The 13,902-nt window shown below is 67.6% G+C and overlaps 3 protein-coding genes across 3 annotated transcripts; all 3 read left to right on the forward strand.

The window, feature by feature from the left end:
- Positions 1–151: 151 nt before the first annotated feature.
- Positions 152–6,094, forward strand: UBTD1 (ubiquitin domain containing 1). The gene is made up of 3 exons (XM_082308100.1): positions 152–271; positions 3,982–4,209; positions 4,437–6,094. The coding sequence occupies exons 1-3, from the start codon at positions 205–207 to the stop codon at positions 4,820–4,822; spliced, it is 681 nt and encodes a 226-aa protein (XP_082164226.1). The 5' UTR covers positions 152–204; the 3' UTR covers positions 4,823–6,094.
- A 119-nt stretch (positions 6,095–6,213) lies between these two features.
- Positions 6,214–9,112, forward strand: ANKRD2 (ankyrin repeat domain 2). The gene is made up of 9 exons (XM_082308480.1): positions 6,214–6,680; positions 7,046–7,159; positions 7,248–7,409; positions 7,599–7,706; positions 7,871–7,969; positions 8,199–8,297; positions 8,416–8,514; positions 8,803–8,901; positions 8,990–9,112. The coding sequence occupies exons 1-9, from the start codon at positions 6,609–6,611 to the stop codon at positions 9,092–9,094; spliced, it is 957 nt and encodes a 318-aa protein (XP_082164606.1). The 5' UTR covers positions 6,214–6,608; the 3' UTR covers positions 9,095–9,112.
- A 1,035-nt stretch (positions 9,113–10,147) lies between these two features.
- HOGA1 (4-hydroxy-2-oxoglutarate aldolase 1) lies at positions 10,148–13,328 on the forward strand (the record flags this gene model as incomplete). The annotated part of the gene is made up of 7 exons (XM_082308419.1): positions 10,148–10,376; positions 11,470–11,598; positions 11,675–11,802; positions 11,916–12,050; positions 12,215–12,311; positions 12,480–12,613; positions 13,179–13,328. 7 exons carry the CDS (start codon positions 10,148–10,150, stop codon positions 13,326–13,328), a joined length of 1,002 nt encoding a protein of 333 aa, XP_082164545.1.
- Between the last annotated feature and the right edge of the window lie 574 nt (positions 13,329–13,902).

Genomic DNA, 13,902 nt, shown 5'->3' on the forward strand with positions numbered 1-13,902 from the left:
AACGCGCTGCGGGAGCGGGAGCGCACACGTGGGCGGTGCCGGTGCCGGTGCCGGTGCCGGTGGTCACATGCGCACCTGGGGGGGGCGGGGCGCGGCGGGGGGTGTCTCCGGCGGCGGGGCGGCCCCGGCGCTCAGAGCCGGGCGGTGCGGCTGCACGGAGCCGGCCCGGCCCCATGCCGAGCGCCGCCGCCGTTGAGCCCCGCCATGGGCGGCTGCGTGGGGCGGCAGCGCCGGGAGCGGCCCGCCGCCGGGAACCCCCGCAAGCGAGCAGGTGAGCGGGGCCGGGGCCGTCCCGCCTGGGCACCCTCGGGATCGCGGGCACCGGGGGGGTCCCGTGCACCCCTGGGGGCGGCGGGTGCGGGGACACCGGCGGGGCACCGGGTGCTGGCGGGGGGGGGGGGGGGTGTGTCCCGGGGGGGCTGGCGAGTGGCCCCGGTTTGGGCTCGGCGGCGCCGGTGCGGTGTCCCCCGGCACCACGCGTCCTGCAAACTGCCCGGTGCTCTGCCCGCGCCCCGCCTGCCCCGGGTCGGTGCTGCCCGCGCAGCGGGGTGCTGCCGGCGGGCGCGGCCCCGGCTCCGCTCCCCCGGGGTCTCGGGAGGTGCCGGGGACCGGGCTGCGGGGCGGGCAGGGAGCGGTGGCGCGGGGCGGGGGCGCTGGTGGAGCCCCGCGGGTCCCTGGAGTTACCGGCACCTCCCCGGAGTTACCGGCACCTCCCCGGGATGCTGCCCCGGAGGGTCCCGGAGGCCACGGGGACGGGCACGGCTACCTGCCGGCGGAGGGGACGTGGGCCGGCGGGGTGAATCACGCCTGTCTTCCCCTTGCCCGCCTCCCCGGTCGGTGCAATCGCAGCCGGTAATTACCGTGTTTATGGCAGAGCGGAGGTAGGCGGCGGGAGAGGAGGAGCAGGAAGGCTGTGCCCGGGCACCGGCGCCCCGGCCCTCACCCGCAGCTGGGATGCGGGTGGCAGGGAAGGAGGTTTTCCCGTGGGATGCTGCCCGCCGCTCCGGCAACACGTGCGGGATGCCGGGTCCGGCTGTGCCCGCTGCCCGTGGGGAGCCGTCCCCACCGTGCGGGGCTCCAGGTGTGCCAGCCCGCCCCGGGGAGGCCCTGCTGGCCTGGGTTGGGGTGATGGCCCCCCGGGGAGCCGGCAGCCCTGCTCCCCCTGGGGCTGCAGCCCCCCGCCCCAGCACGCTCTGGTCTCCCAGGGGTGCGGGTGCCTTCTTGCAGGTGTCAGTGAGTCCTGGGGTCCCCGGCCAACTGTTCGCTCAGTTCAGGGTGTGGGGCCATTGCCTCGTAACTCGGGGCTGCTGTGGCTGGAGGGGTCAGATCCCAATGTCTGGATCCGTGTGCTCCCCTTCTGTGCCAGGCAACAGCTGGCTGCAAAGCCTGTGTCTCCATCACCGCTACTTACTCCCTGTCAGGCTCTCCTGGGATGGGTCACGGTCCCCTCCTGGTGCCCCTGTGCCCCTGGCAGCTGCTGCCACTTTCTTGCAGCGTGTCCCTTCCCGAGGCTGGCTCCTGCCCTCGCTTGCGTGGTGCCACCAGCCCATGGGAGCCACTCGGCAGGTGGTGGAGGATGAAGCAAGGCTGCAGCTGCCCTTACCCGCAGTATGGGGACACTGCCCTGGGCTGGCAGGTCCCAGCACGTGAGGACCTGCCGTCGGCGGGGAGGGGTGCTCTGCCTGCCTGCCTCTGCTGCCGCGGGGGCCCTGCTAAGCAGCCCACCTACCTGGCCGGCTCCTGCCCTCGCTGGGGCTCACTGCGACCCCCTGCGGAGGGGTCCTGCCAGGGCTCCCCGCAGCAGGTGAACATGTTGTCTGCAGAGTGGCCAGATTGCCACAGCAGGAGGAGCAGGGGATGCCGATGGCACGCAGCATCCCAACCCTGCCTGGCCCAGGAGGGGACCAGCCAGCACCGCTGGAAGCGATGTCCTATGCCATCTGGCTGGCATCTCCTCCGGGGCTGAGCCAGCCTCCAGGACCTGCCGGCTGGGGCTGCCTGGCTCTCCCCGGGGCTCCAGCCAGGCAGGGAGTGAGCCCTGGAGTAGGGGAGCCTCCAGGGCACAGCCTCCTGCCTGGGGGTCTCCTCACCAGGGCACCGGGGCAGGGGGCCAGCTGCAGGCAGGGCGCTGCAGGCACGGGGCAGGAGGCAGGCAGGCAGGCAGGCTGCCGGCCAGATCCTGTTGGCTCAAGTCCAGGTGCAGCGAGCGGCTGGACCTGTCCGGCGGTGCTGCCGCGGCAGGCAGGGGCGGAGGGTTGCATAAGGGGCCAGGAATAGAGCGCAGGAGGTGATTACAGTCTGCGGGGCCCGGCTGGGCGGCAGCAATAAATAGACAAAGCTTAGCCCCTGCCTACCTGGGCAAGGCTGCCAGGCACGCCTGCCTGCGTGGGGCGGCTGCAGGCAGGCCCCGCAGCTCTGATCCTGCTGCCTCGCCTGGGCCAGCCTCTTCCCTTTGCCGTGAGTGAAGCTGGGGGGACAGTGCCAGCTGGGAGTCCCACTGTGCATGACGGTCCTGGCTGTAAGGACACATGCCCTGGCTCCGTGGTCGCAGCAGTGTGGAGGCATGGTCCCGGCCGTGTGCTTCAGACTGGCCGTGACCGCTGCTCTGCCGCCCTCCCAGGGCAGGTGCTGCCTCCGACCTTGCTCTGTCCTGCGGTGCTGAAAATCCCTCCTGCCCGGCACCGTGACTGCTGAATCGGCAGCACTGGCTGCAGCCGGCTGCCCTCGCTCCTCTTGAGGATGCGGGTGCAGGCAGGATGCTGCCCATGAGGGATGCTCAGCATTCAGCCCTGGGGTAGCTGAGCTCCTGTGCCCCATGGGGGCTCCCAGGGCAGGTGCCACATGTTGTGTCCAGCTCTGGGCTGGGTGCTTGCTGGGAAGGCAGGTGCTGTGCTGGCTCCAGTGATCTTGGATGGGGTGGGACAGGACTGGCACAGAAAAAAGGTCATGTAGTGCCTTGTGCCACCGCATGCTTGCCCAGGAAAAGCCGCCTGGGGGACGTGGCTCAGCCTGCAGCTGGCGGTGGTCACTGCGGGCACAGGCATCCTTCCTGCCTGGCTGGGGCTCCACATCCCCCATGTCCCGTCCCCACAGGAAGGGTGCCAGCTGGCCGCCCCAGGGAGAGGGGAGGCAGGAAGGAGCTGTTGTCACTCATTGTCCCCTGCTCAGCTGGGAGTGACAACAGCTCCTTCCTGCCCCACGCTTCTGGCCCAGCCGTGGGGCTGACAGGATGGGGCTGTTCCCACGGGGCTGCAGCCTGGTGTAGGGAGGGCAGGGCGGTGTGGGGCTGGCACGGGGGGTGGCCCAGACCCCTGCCGCTGTGCCCCAGGCACTGTCAGCTGCTGGGGGTCCCTGGGGATGTGGATGCGGACTGTTTCATGGAGAGCCTGCTCAGTTCAGCCCATTGCTGGGGCTGCTGCAGGCTGGCAGCCCCCCACCCTGGTGATGCCCTCTGCCCCTCTGACGCCCTGGATGCTGTGTGCCTGCTGTCTTGTCTGGAGCTCATCCCTGCCACCCTGGGGTGGGCAGGGAGGATGGAGAAGTCCTGTCCCCCCCTGCCAGAGCTGCGGCTCAGCCCCTGTAATCCCCTTCCCACTCCGACTCACCGGCTTATTTCCTGGCTAATTCCCCAAGCTATAAATACTGCTCTGCCTCAAAGGGCCCCAAGGCACCACGGCCACCCCACAGGGCAGGGGCTGGTCCCCCTAGCATGGGGGCAAGAGCCCTTGTCCGTCCTGGGGGCAAAGGATGTCACTTGCAGGGGCAGCTGCTATGGGGCCAGTGGAACCTTGGGCAGGGCTAGCTTTAGCTGAGTTCCCCCTGGCTGCGTTGGAGACTGTCCTGTGCTGGGCAGGGCGGTCCCTCGGACACTGCTGTGCATGGTGCGAGGGGTCCCCAGGAACCTGTGGGGATGGGGAGGTGGGGGGCTCAGGGCCCAAGGGGAAGCCCCGTCCTTTGGCTGAGCATTCCCCCCCTCCCCAGGCCGCAATGAGCCCCTGAAGAAGGAGCGTCCCAAGTGGAAGAGCGACTACCCCATGACGGACGGGCAGCTGCGCAGCAAGCGGGACGAGTTTTGGGACACGGCACCTGCCTTTGAGGGCCGCAAGGAGATCTGGGATGCCCTGAAGGCAGCTGCCTATGCTGTGGAGGCCAATGACCACAGCCTGGCCCAGGCCATCCTTGACGGAGCCAGCATCACCCTGCCCCACGGTGAGGGACGGCACTGGGGGTGCGGGTGGGGTGGGTGCTGAGTTCCCCACGTCCAAGCACATCGGGGTCCCGGGTTGGAGAGGAGAGGGGTTCCCAGCTGCCATCCACGCAGTTCAGCCCAGCCAAGGGAGGCATGATGGGCTCTGCCCTGCTGCCTGGGGTGGCCCATCCCCATTTGGGGATCCATGGGGATGCCCACCCACAGCATCTCACCCTGCTGTCCCCAGGGTCCCTGACGGAGTGCTACGATGAGCTGGGCAACCGGTACCAGCTGCCTGTCTACTGCCTGGCACCTCCTGTCAACCTGATCCTGGAGCGGAGTGAGGAGGAGACAGCGGAGACGGCTGAGCCCCTGCCCAACACCCGTCGGGAGTTTGCCCTCAAGGTGCGGCTCTCCACCGGCAAGGACCTGCGGCTCAACGCCAGCATGGGCGACACCATCGGGCAGCTGAAGAAGCAGCTGCAGGCACAGGAGGGCATCGACCTGGCCTGGCAGCGCTGGTTCTTCTCAGGCAAGCTGCTCACTGACCGTACGCGGCTGCAGGAGACCAAGATCCAGAAGGATTTTGTTGTGCAAGTGATCGTCAACCAGCCCCTGCCACCCAGGAACTGAGCCATCCCTGACTCGTTACGAGGAGAGGGCAGCAGGCTGGGCGGCAGTGGCACCTCTGGGGATGCCCTATGCTGCATCCCAGCTCTGCTGGAGCCGGGGCAGCCCCTGCTCCCCCAAGGCTGTCCCCCACCCAGGTGATCCCCCAGGAAGGTCTGCATGGGGCCGTGCCGCCGCGGTGGCCCCTCTTGGCTGGGGACGTGGGCATGTGCCACGTTTGCTGCAGGAGGTTTGAGACCAAATGTCTCTGGGGTGGTCAGTGCGGCCAGGGCCCCGCTGCTGGGCTGTGCCGGCAGGGAGAGGCCATGACCCACTGAGTTCTGGCTCCCTCTGGCCAGGAGGCCCCGGGGTGCTGGGCTGGGTGGAGATGTCTCCCCTGTGTACATAGTCTGTATTTATCAATAAAGCCTTTTCATCCTTCCTCTGTCCCTGGGGCAGGCTGGGGGAACTGTCATCCACGGTCACGGGGGGTCCCCGTGCCTGTCCTACGTCTGCTCCTGTGTCAGGATGGGCATAGGGTGGCCTGGGAGAGCCCCGGCACCCCAGCTCTGCTCCCTGGTGCCACCCTGACCCTGTCCTGCCAGCCCTGGCTCCTTACCTGCCTGCACCCTTGCCCAGCGCTGCCACCATTGTCCCATTGCCATCCTGGCTGCTTGCTGGTGTGGAGCCACTGCCTCCCTTTCCCGGCGCTCCCCTCCGGAGGTTTCAGTCTGTGCCTGCCCTGGGGCCAGGCAGGACAGCCCATGGAAGGGGACGGTCCCAGGACTGCCTTCGTGGCCACCATTGCTTGTCCGAGTGACAAAAGCCTACGGCTTTTTGCAGCCGTAGGCTGCGGCACCCATGGGACAGGGCACCCAAGGGTGGCCCGGGGAACTGTCCAGGAGGGTGACAGTGACGTGTCCCCATCTGTCCTTCCCCCAAGTCCTGTGCTGGGGGCCGGTGCCCAGCGCATTAACTGTCCCAGCACAGGGCAGTGCCGGCCTCATCTTACAAAGGGGGAGAGCAAAGCCCAGGGGGGCTGAACAATGTCCTCGCTGCCGGGAATAGCTGCCGGCTCTGCCCGCTGGTCCCGCTGCCAGGCTGCCTGTGCATGGCAGAGGAGGCCAGGCAGCCACGGGCCCCTGGCAGGGCTGCTCGAGACGCTCCGCACCTGAGGTCATCCTCCAAAGCGGCACGGAGGGGTCGCGGCTCCTGGCATCACGTGCTGCCTGCTGCTGGCAGAGAGGTTTGGAGGGGCCCCATCGCCTGCCTTTGGGGTGGGCAGCACCCCCCGGGCACCAGGGAGCCTCGGGCGATGCTGGTGGGTGCTGCAGCATCTGGTTGCATGGGGATGGGGTGATAGGAGGCATGGGGAGCATCCTGGCTGCCCAGGGTGGGTGGCACGGGCACAGAACCCACGGGGTGACCTCCAACCACGTCCCCACTCTGCCGAGCTTCTCTGGACCGGCTGCTGCAGGCCGTGCGCACTTCAGCTCCCCATACCCAGCACGGGGGTCCCGGGCAGCCTGTGGTGGGGGCGGTGGGTCTCTTTAAGAGGGTGTGGGGCCAGGGAGGTGAGCCAGGGCCACCAGAAAGCAGGAGGGTGAGCTCATGGCAAAGCTGCCCCAGTCATGTGGAGCAGTCACAGCTGTTGGTGCCCTTGGGCCATGGAACGGAGGGGCCGGCGGCATAAAGCCCCGCGGCCAGCAGAGCCACCGGCAGCACCGGGAGCCAGAGCCAGGCGCTCCCTGCCTGTGGTGGCGACGAGGAGAGGCCACATCCTGCACGGGGCTGTGCACCACAGGCAGACATGGAGCTGGACGTGCAAAGGGCCAAGGAGCTCATCGAGCAGAAGCTGGCAGAAGAGGAGGAGGAGGAGAAGGTGGGTCCGTAGGGCAGGGGGATGTGGCAGGGACCTGCTGTGTGCTGTGCCCATCCTTAGGGCCCCAGGTGTGAGGCAGCTGGCACTGACCCTGCCATCTTGGGCAATGCAGCGAGGTGGCCAAGGGCTCTCAGGGGCATCAGGTTCCCAACCTGGGAGCTCTTGCTGAGCAGCAGGCAGGTGCCCAGCTTGCTGAGTAGGGCAAGTGGGCAAGCACAAGCCCGAGGGCTGCCAGGCATCCCAGAGACCTCAGCAGCAAGCTGTGAGCTGTGCCAAGAGCCACCTACACCGTCAGGCTGGGGATGGAGGCAGCAGGGCTGCTCTGTGCCCGGCCGGGACCATGCAGCCCCCCCGTGCCCACGCAGCGACTCAAAGAGGATGGTGTGCGGGAGCTGCCAGCCGTGGAGCGGATGAGCACGCCCGAGCTGGAGGAGGAGAAACGCCGTGGCCCCAGGAACCGGGGCCTCGAGGCCGTCAAGGTGAGGTGGGTCGGGGTGCAGGGGGGCTGTGGGGTGGCCAGGCGCAGAGAAGGCGAACGGGGTGCTGCATGTGTGTCCCCCTCCCCAGGGCCAGGAGCGGGTGCGGAAGAGCTCGGTGGACCTGCGGCGGGAGATCATCGATGTGGGGAGCATCCAGCGCCTGATCGAGCTCCGCAAGCTGCGCCGGCAGCGCCGGGAGGAGCGGGCGGCCACCCCTGAGCCCCCCCCGCCACCAGAGCCCCTGGAGATCGTACGTCAGGGGGTCCTGGGGTGCAGGACGGGGACTGCTGGTACAGGGGCTGGAGCCCCCATGGGCCAGCCCCGGGTCACCCTGCCAGCCAGGGACTTCCCTGGGGAAGCAGGGCAGGGGGCCCCCCCCGTGTTGTCCCCTCTCCCACACCCCTGCGATGCCCCAGCCCTGAGCCTGTCCCACCACCAGGAAGGTCCTGTGGAGCCGGAGACCTTTCTGCGAGCCGCTGTCCAGGGCAAGATGCGTGTCATCGAGAAGTTTCTGGCAGACGGTGGCTCCCCTGACACGTGTGATGAGGTAGTGTCCCCCACGGCTGCTGGCCACCCCGCCTGTGCCCTGCTGTCATACCCCACCATGTCTGCTGGCAGGGGCTGGGACCCCCAGGACAGGGCTGGGGGTACGGCTGGGCTGGGCTGGGGGGGGATGGATCCGTCCACCAACACGGCGCCTCTTCCCCCCAGTTCCACCGCACGGCCCTGCACCGCTCCTCACTGGAGGGACACATGGACATCCTGCAGAAGCTGCTGGACAGTGGGGCCACCGTGGACTTCAGGGACCGGGTGAGGCTGGATCCTGCCACCGGCTCCATGCTGGTCTGAGCCTCTGGGCACGGCACAGCCAGAGCAATGGCAGGGTTGGGGTCCCCGCAGAGGGGCAGTGCTGTCCCCACTGCCAAGGTGGCCGTGGGCAGGGTTCTGCCGGCTCAGCCTGGGCATAGGGACCAGCTGGGGCGGGGGACGAACATGGGGTGAGGTTTTTCCCTGCCATGACATGGTTCTATGCGCCCAGCTGGACTGCACCGCCGTGCACTGGGCCTGCCGGGGTGGGCACCTGGATGCCGTCAAGCTGCTGCAGGACCGTGGGGCAGACCTCAACCTGAAGGACAAGGTGTGCAGGGCGGAGCCTGGGGACATGGCCATGCCCTGGGGGACCAGGGCTGGCCCTGTGTTGGGTTAGCAGGGGCGGGTGCTGATCCCCTCTGGTGTCCATCTCCTCCCCTCTCAAGCTCCTCAGCACCCCCCTCCATGTGGCTACCCGGACTGGGCACCCCGACATCGTGGAGCACCTCATCCACTGCGGGGTGGACATCAACTCCCCGGACAGAGTGAGTGCTGCAGCCCGCAGCCAGCACTGGGGGGGCAACACTGATCCCCTCTCCATTGGGTGACCCCTCCAGGGTCTCCCAGCACCTGCAGCAGGGCACGTCCGGACACACACAGATCCCTGCCCCAGGGTGCTGGCAGCCACAGCCAGGGCTGGGGTGGGCACCATCCCCCTTGTCCTCGTGGGGAGATGGGTGTGCGGGGAGCCGGGAAGCAGTGCCAGGGATGGGCAGGGGGTCCCTGTCCCCAGAGCTGGACCACGATCCCTAGCCAGGCTGCATCTCTCACAGGAAGGTGACACGGCGCTGCATGATGCCACACGGCTCAGCCGCTACAAGATCATCAAAATGCTGATCCTGCACGGGGCCGACATGATGGCCAAGAACCAGGTGAGTAGGGGGGCCAGCACCGGGGCCATTTGCTGCCCCACCACATCATGCCACCCCAGCCCCAGCCTCTCTCTGCCCGCTCTTGCAGGCTGGCAAGACCCCGACGGACCTGGTGCAGCAGTGGCAGGTGGACACGCGCCAGGCGCTGGAGACCAAGGAGCAGCCGCAGGGGGAGATGGAGGTCCCCGCGTGACGGCACCGGGCAGGGACCAGGGACTGGGCTCAGCTCCAAGGAGCAGGATCCAGCTGAGACTTGTCTATGTCAATAAAAGCCAGCAAAGAGCAGTGTTTGGCTCCAGGGGGCTGGGCAGCCTGCGCCGGGGTCAATGAGGCTGGGGAAGCTGGGTTATCCGGGGAGCTGGGTTATCCGCCAGCACGGATGTGCCCTGACTCCTAGCACAGGGATTCGAGTGTAGGTGACACCATGGGGCCAGGACACAAGTGGTTCGAGGGTGGAACTCCTCACTGCGGGATCATAGAATCATAGAATGCTTTGGGGTGGAAGGGACCTTTAAAGGTCATCTAGTCCATCCCCCCTGCAATTGGCAGGGACATCTTCAACTACCACATCTTCAACATCAACAACCAGGGATGCCCTGGTTGCTGGCAGTGCTTCGAAGTCCCACCTGGGCAAGCTCAGGGAGGAAAACTACATCGAGGGCAGCTCAGCCTGGGTCCATGCTGTGCTGGAGGCTGGGGCTGTGCAGGGAAGCAGCACTTGTACCCCTGCTGGGCAGCCACTCCGTGGGGCTGGATGGCTTCTTCTTCTCCTGCCTTCCCCACTGGAGCCATTCCTGGGGGCACATGGTGGCCCCTTTGCAGGCTGGGTCACTTCTGCTGAGTGCAGTGCTCATTGCTCCCTACCCAGAAATGCTCCCGCTTGCCCGTTTACAGGAGACCCTACACCAACACCCAGAGCAGGTGAACCCTACACACAGCCCCGGGACTCCCCGCAATGCCTGGTCCCTCCCTGGCCCTGCAGCCCGGCCCCGTAGGTGGCAGAGGGATGGCTGCCAGGGCTGGCAAGTGGAAGGGAAAGTGCAGCTGGGGTGGCTGGGGCTCACCTGGAGGGGTGCTGAGCTCCTGCAGCCAGCTCCTGGAGGGGAGGAAAAGCATCCTGAGCTCACCCAGTACCACCTCCCACATTGTCCGCCCAGCTGGGTCGCAGGTCCCTCACGTGCCCCGTCAAACATTAACAGTCCCTCGGCAGGGCAGGCGGCACAGCCAGCGGCAGCACCCAGCCATCATGGCGCTCAGCACCCGCTTCGCCTCGGCCCTCCGGCCCGTCCTGGCAGCTCTGCGCTGGGCAGCCCCCAGGCAGCGCCGGGGGCTCAGTATTTGTCCAGGAGCGGGGCACACACTCGACCTCAGGGGCATCTTCCCGCCCCTCACCACCCCCTTCTCACCCACACAGGAGGTGGACTACGCCCGGCTGGAGGAGAACATGCGCCGCTACGCCAGCATCCCCTTCCGAGGTAGGTGCTGCCCCTCTCTTGTGCAGGCTCCTGCCAGATCCCTGCCCACCTCAGGGGCTGTGCAGCAGCATGCAGGCTGCCTGCTGGCTTCCCAAGGGTGCTCAGCCTCCAGCCGGACTTTGCTCCGGGGCTGGCAACCCCTCGGGTGACCCACCTGGGGCCCTTTGCATGGCAAGTGCCCAGGCAGCCCAGGCACACGCGTGTGTCCTTGCACTACCCCACCACACCTTGGTGCATGCTTGCATGCACACTCCACTCGTGCAAGCTTGCACACATCCTCCACGTGTAGCTGCAGGCTTGCACCTACCCTCTGCACACCCGTGCACACACACAGATTCAGTGCCGTGCGATGCGTATCTGTTGATTGCCCAGGATGGATGGATGGGAGGAGAGGGGCTGTAGGAAGAGGCTGGGGGTCACAGGAACGTGTCCCAGGGTCTCCCCTCTTCTGACCAGGCAGTAAGTCCGGGGCTGCGGGAACAGTGATAGGAGAGGGCACACTGTGGGCTGCAGAGCCCTGTCTGGGTGCCCAGGGAAGGGAGAGGGGATAATGGGGAAACCCAAGCCCCCTGGCATCCTGGAGCCCTGGATGCTGTGGCAGAGCCTGGCAGCACTGGGCTGGAGCTGCCTGTGCCTGTGGTGCTGGCAATGTCCCAAGGAAAGGGTCTGTGTGTCCCAGCCAGGGACAGGGTGGCAGAGTCTGGCTGCAGGCACCAATAAATGCCTCCCTAGCAGTGCTGTGTGGGGCGGTTTCTGGGGATGGATGCAGGCAGGCGGTGTGTTCAGCCCGCAGGGTGCACGCACAGCACGCAAGAGGGTGCCTGGCTAAGGGATGGCACTGCTGGTGCTCAGCGTGGTGCAGGTGGGCACTGCCATCTGGGTGGCACATACACACATGTGCCCTTTGTGGGGGAGCCCAGGGCTTTGCAGGGCACCTGTGAGAGCCTCCTGGCCCAAGGGGGCTGCTGGATGCGGGCTGCTCCGGGTGCCTGGTGCCCACCTGAGAGTGGGGTTTGCAGAGGGCAGGAATGGCCACCGCATGGGCACCCTGCTCCTGTGCCCGAGCCCTGCCCTCCCCACACTTGCATTTCAGGGCTGGTGGTGCTGGGCTCCAACGGAGAGTACCCCTACCTGGCACCCCGTGAGCGGCTGGAGGTGGTGAGCTGTGTGCGCCGGGCTCTGCCCAGGGACCGCCTGCTGCTGGCTGGCTCGGGCTGTGAATGTGAGTGCCTGTGTGGGCAGCGCGGGGGCCGCGTGTCCCCTCCAGGGCACCCCTCACCCCTCTGCCTTCTCCCCAGCCACCCAGGCCACCATCGAGCTGACAGTCAGCATGGCAGAGGCGGGGGCCGACGTGGCGCTGGTTGTGACGCCCTGCTACTACCGGGGGGCCATGACCAGCGCTGCCCTGGTCCAGCACTACACAGAGGTGAGCCGTGCCTGCTGACCACCAGCAGCCCCGGCCGGGGCAGTGGAATAGGGAGCACATCCCAAACGTCTCCAACCCACCCCAGCTGCTGAGCTCTGCCTGGCTGCCTGCAGGTCGCCGACGCATCCCCCATCCCTGTGGTGCTCTACAGCGTCCCCGCTAACACTGGCCTGGACCTGCCCCTGGAGGCTGTCCTTGCCCTGGCTCAGCACCCCAACATCCTCGGGATCAAGGACAGCGGTGGGGATGTGAGTGGGGCAGGGCTTTCCCAGGGCTGGCTGCCACCAAACCTGGCCCCAAGCTGGGAATGGGGAGCTGGGACTTACAGCCCTTCCCTGGGGGTGCCAGCAGGAGCACTATGGTGGCGGGACGGGGTGATGCCTGCTCCAGGGCACAGCATGTCTCTCCCCAGATCACCCGCATGGGGCTGATGGTCCACAAGACACGGCAGGAGGATTTCCAGGTGCTGGCAGGATCGGCTGGCTTCCTGCTGGCAAGCTACGCCCTGGGTAGGTGCTGCTGCCCCTGCTTGGCTGGGGACATGGGGTGCTGCCTGGGGGCACTGGCGGGGACTGGCAGCCGGGCAGGGGGAGGCAGGCAAGGGGCGGCGATGCCCAGGAGGTGCTGGCTGGGCACAGCGTGCTGAGCCGGCTGCCAACATGCCCTGGTGTTCCCAGGTGCCTCTGGGGGGGTCTGCGCCCTCGCCAACGTCCTGGGGGCCCCGCTGTGCCAGCTGGACCGCCTGTGCCGCGAGGGCCGCTGGCAGGAGGCCCGCGACCTGCAGCACCGGCTCATCGAGCCCAACATGGCGGTGAGCGGGCAGCACCCCCCGGGATGCTGAGGGGTGGGGGTGCTGGGCCACGGCAGAGCTGGGAGGCAGCAAAGGATGGAGGTCCCTGGGGCTGCAGGGGGTGGAGCGGTGGTCCAGGGGGGACAGGATGGCACAGCACCCGGCCAGTGAGCTGAGCCAGGCTGGAGGCGGCGGGGTGGGAAATGCCAGCCCTGCCATGCCAAGAACAGCGTGTCCGCTGGCAGCGGGCACCTTCCTGACCCGCCGCAGGAGCCGTGCTGGATATTTATAGGCAGCGATGGGAGGAAGAGCTGCTCCTCCCCAGGCCCTGCACCATCCCTGCTGCAAAGAGCCCGCCGTGCCACAGGGATGCTCCCCTGTGTGGCCGTGCTCTGTGCCCCCACCCCACGGTGGGTACTTCATGGGGGGCTGCAGCCACCCCGCACCCTGCCCAGCCCTGCAGCCCCACATGGGGGAGGGCAGGAGTGATGGCGAGCAAGGAGCAGGGTTGGCAGGAGCACGGCCCGTGGAGCATGCCATCCTGTCCCACAGGAGCCGGCAAGCCCCCATGCCCTCCCTCCCACAGGTCACCCGCCAGTTTGGGATCCCGGGGCTGAAGAAGGCCATGGAGTGGTTCGGCTACTACGGGGGTCCCTGCCGTGCACCCCTGGCCCCGCTGAGCACCCCCCAGGTTGAGGAGCTGAGGGGCACCTTCAGCGCCAACGGCTGGTTATGAGGGGACCCCCCTGCCTCTTCCTGCACCGGGAAGGCACGGGAGCCAGGGATACAAGGAGCTGGGGACATGGTGGGAACACTGGGACATGGCCAGGAGAAAGCCACCCATCTCACTCCCTCCTGCTGGACAGGGCTGCCCTGGGCAGAGTGGGTAGGGGGGACACTCAGCACCCTCAGCCGCCCTTGCATCCCCGCCAGCCCCCAGGGTCCTGCCGTCCCTACCCGGGAAGGGATGGATCCCCGCGCTGTGAGCCGGGAATAAACCTGCTGCCCCCTCTCTGTGTCTGCAGTCCTGCCCGCGCAAGCAGCCCCCCACCCAGTCCCTGCTCCCGGCAAAAAGGACACAGCCTGGGAGTTTGGCAACGTGGTTTACTCAGCTGAGGCCCATGCAGGCAGCAGCACAAGGCAGGGTCATGGCAAGGCACGGGACCGGTGCAGGCAGAGACTGGCAGAGAGGGCATGGCCCCTGCAGCCCACCACCGGGCTGCGAGGGCTGCCAGGACGCCCACGCTGCAGCCAGCCAGACCGCACCAGGGGTGAAGGTGAGCATGCAGCGGAGGAGAGGAAGGATGCAC

This window comes from Platalea leucorodia (genome assembly GCF_965183815.1).
Source record: "Platalea leucorodia genome assembly, chromosome: 4".
Lineage (NCBI taxonomy): Eukaryota > Metazoa > Chordata > Aves > Pelecaniformes > Threskiornithidae > Platalea > Platalea leucorodia.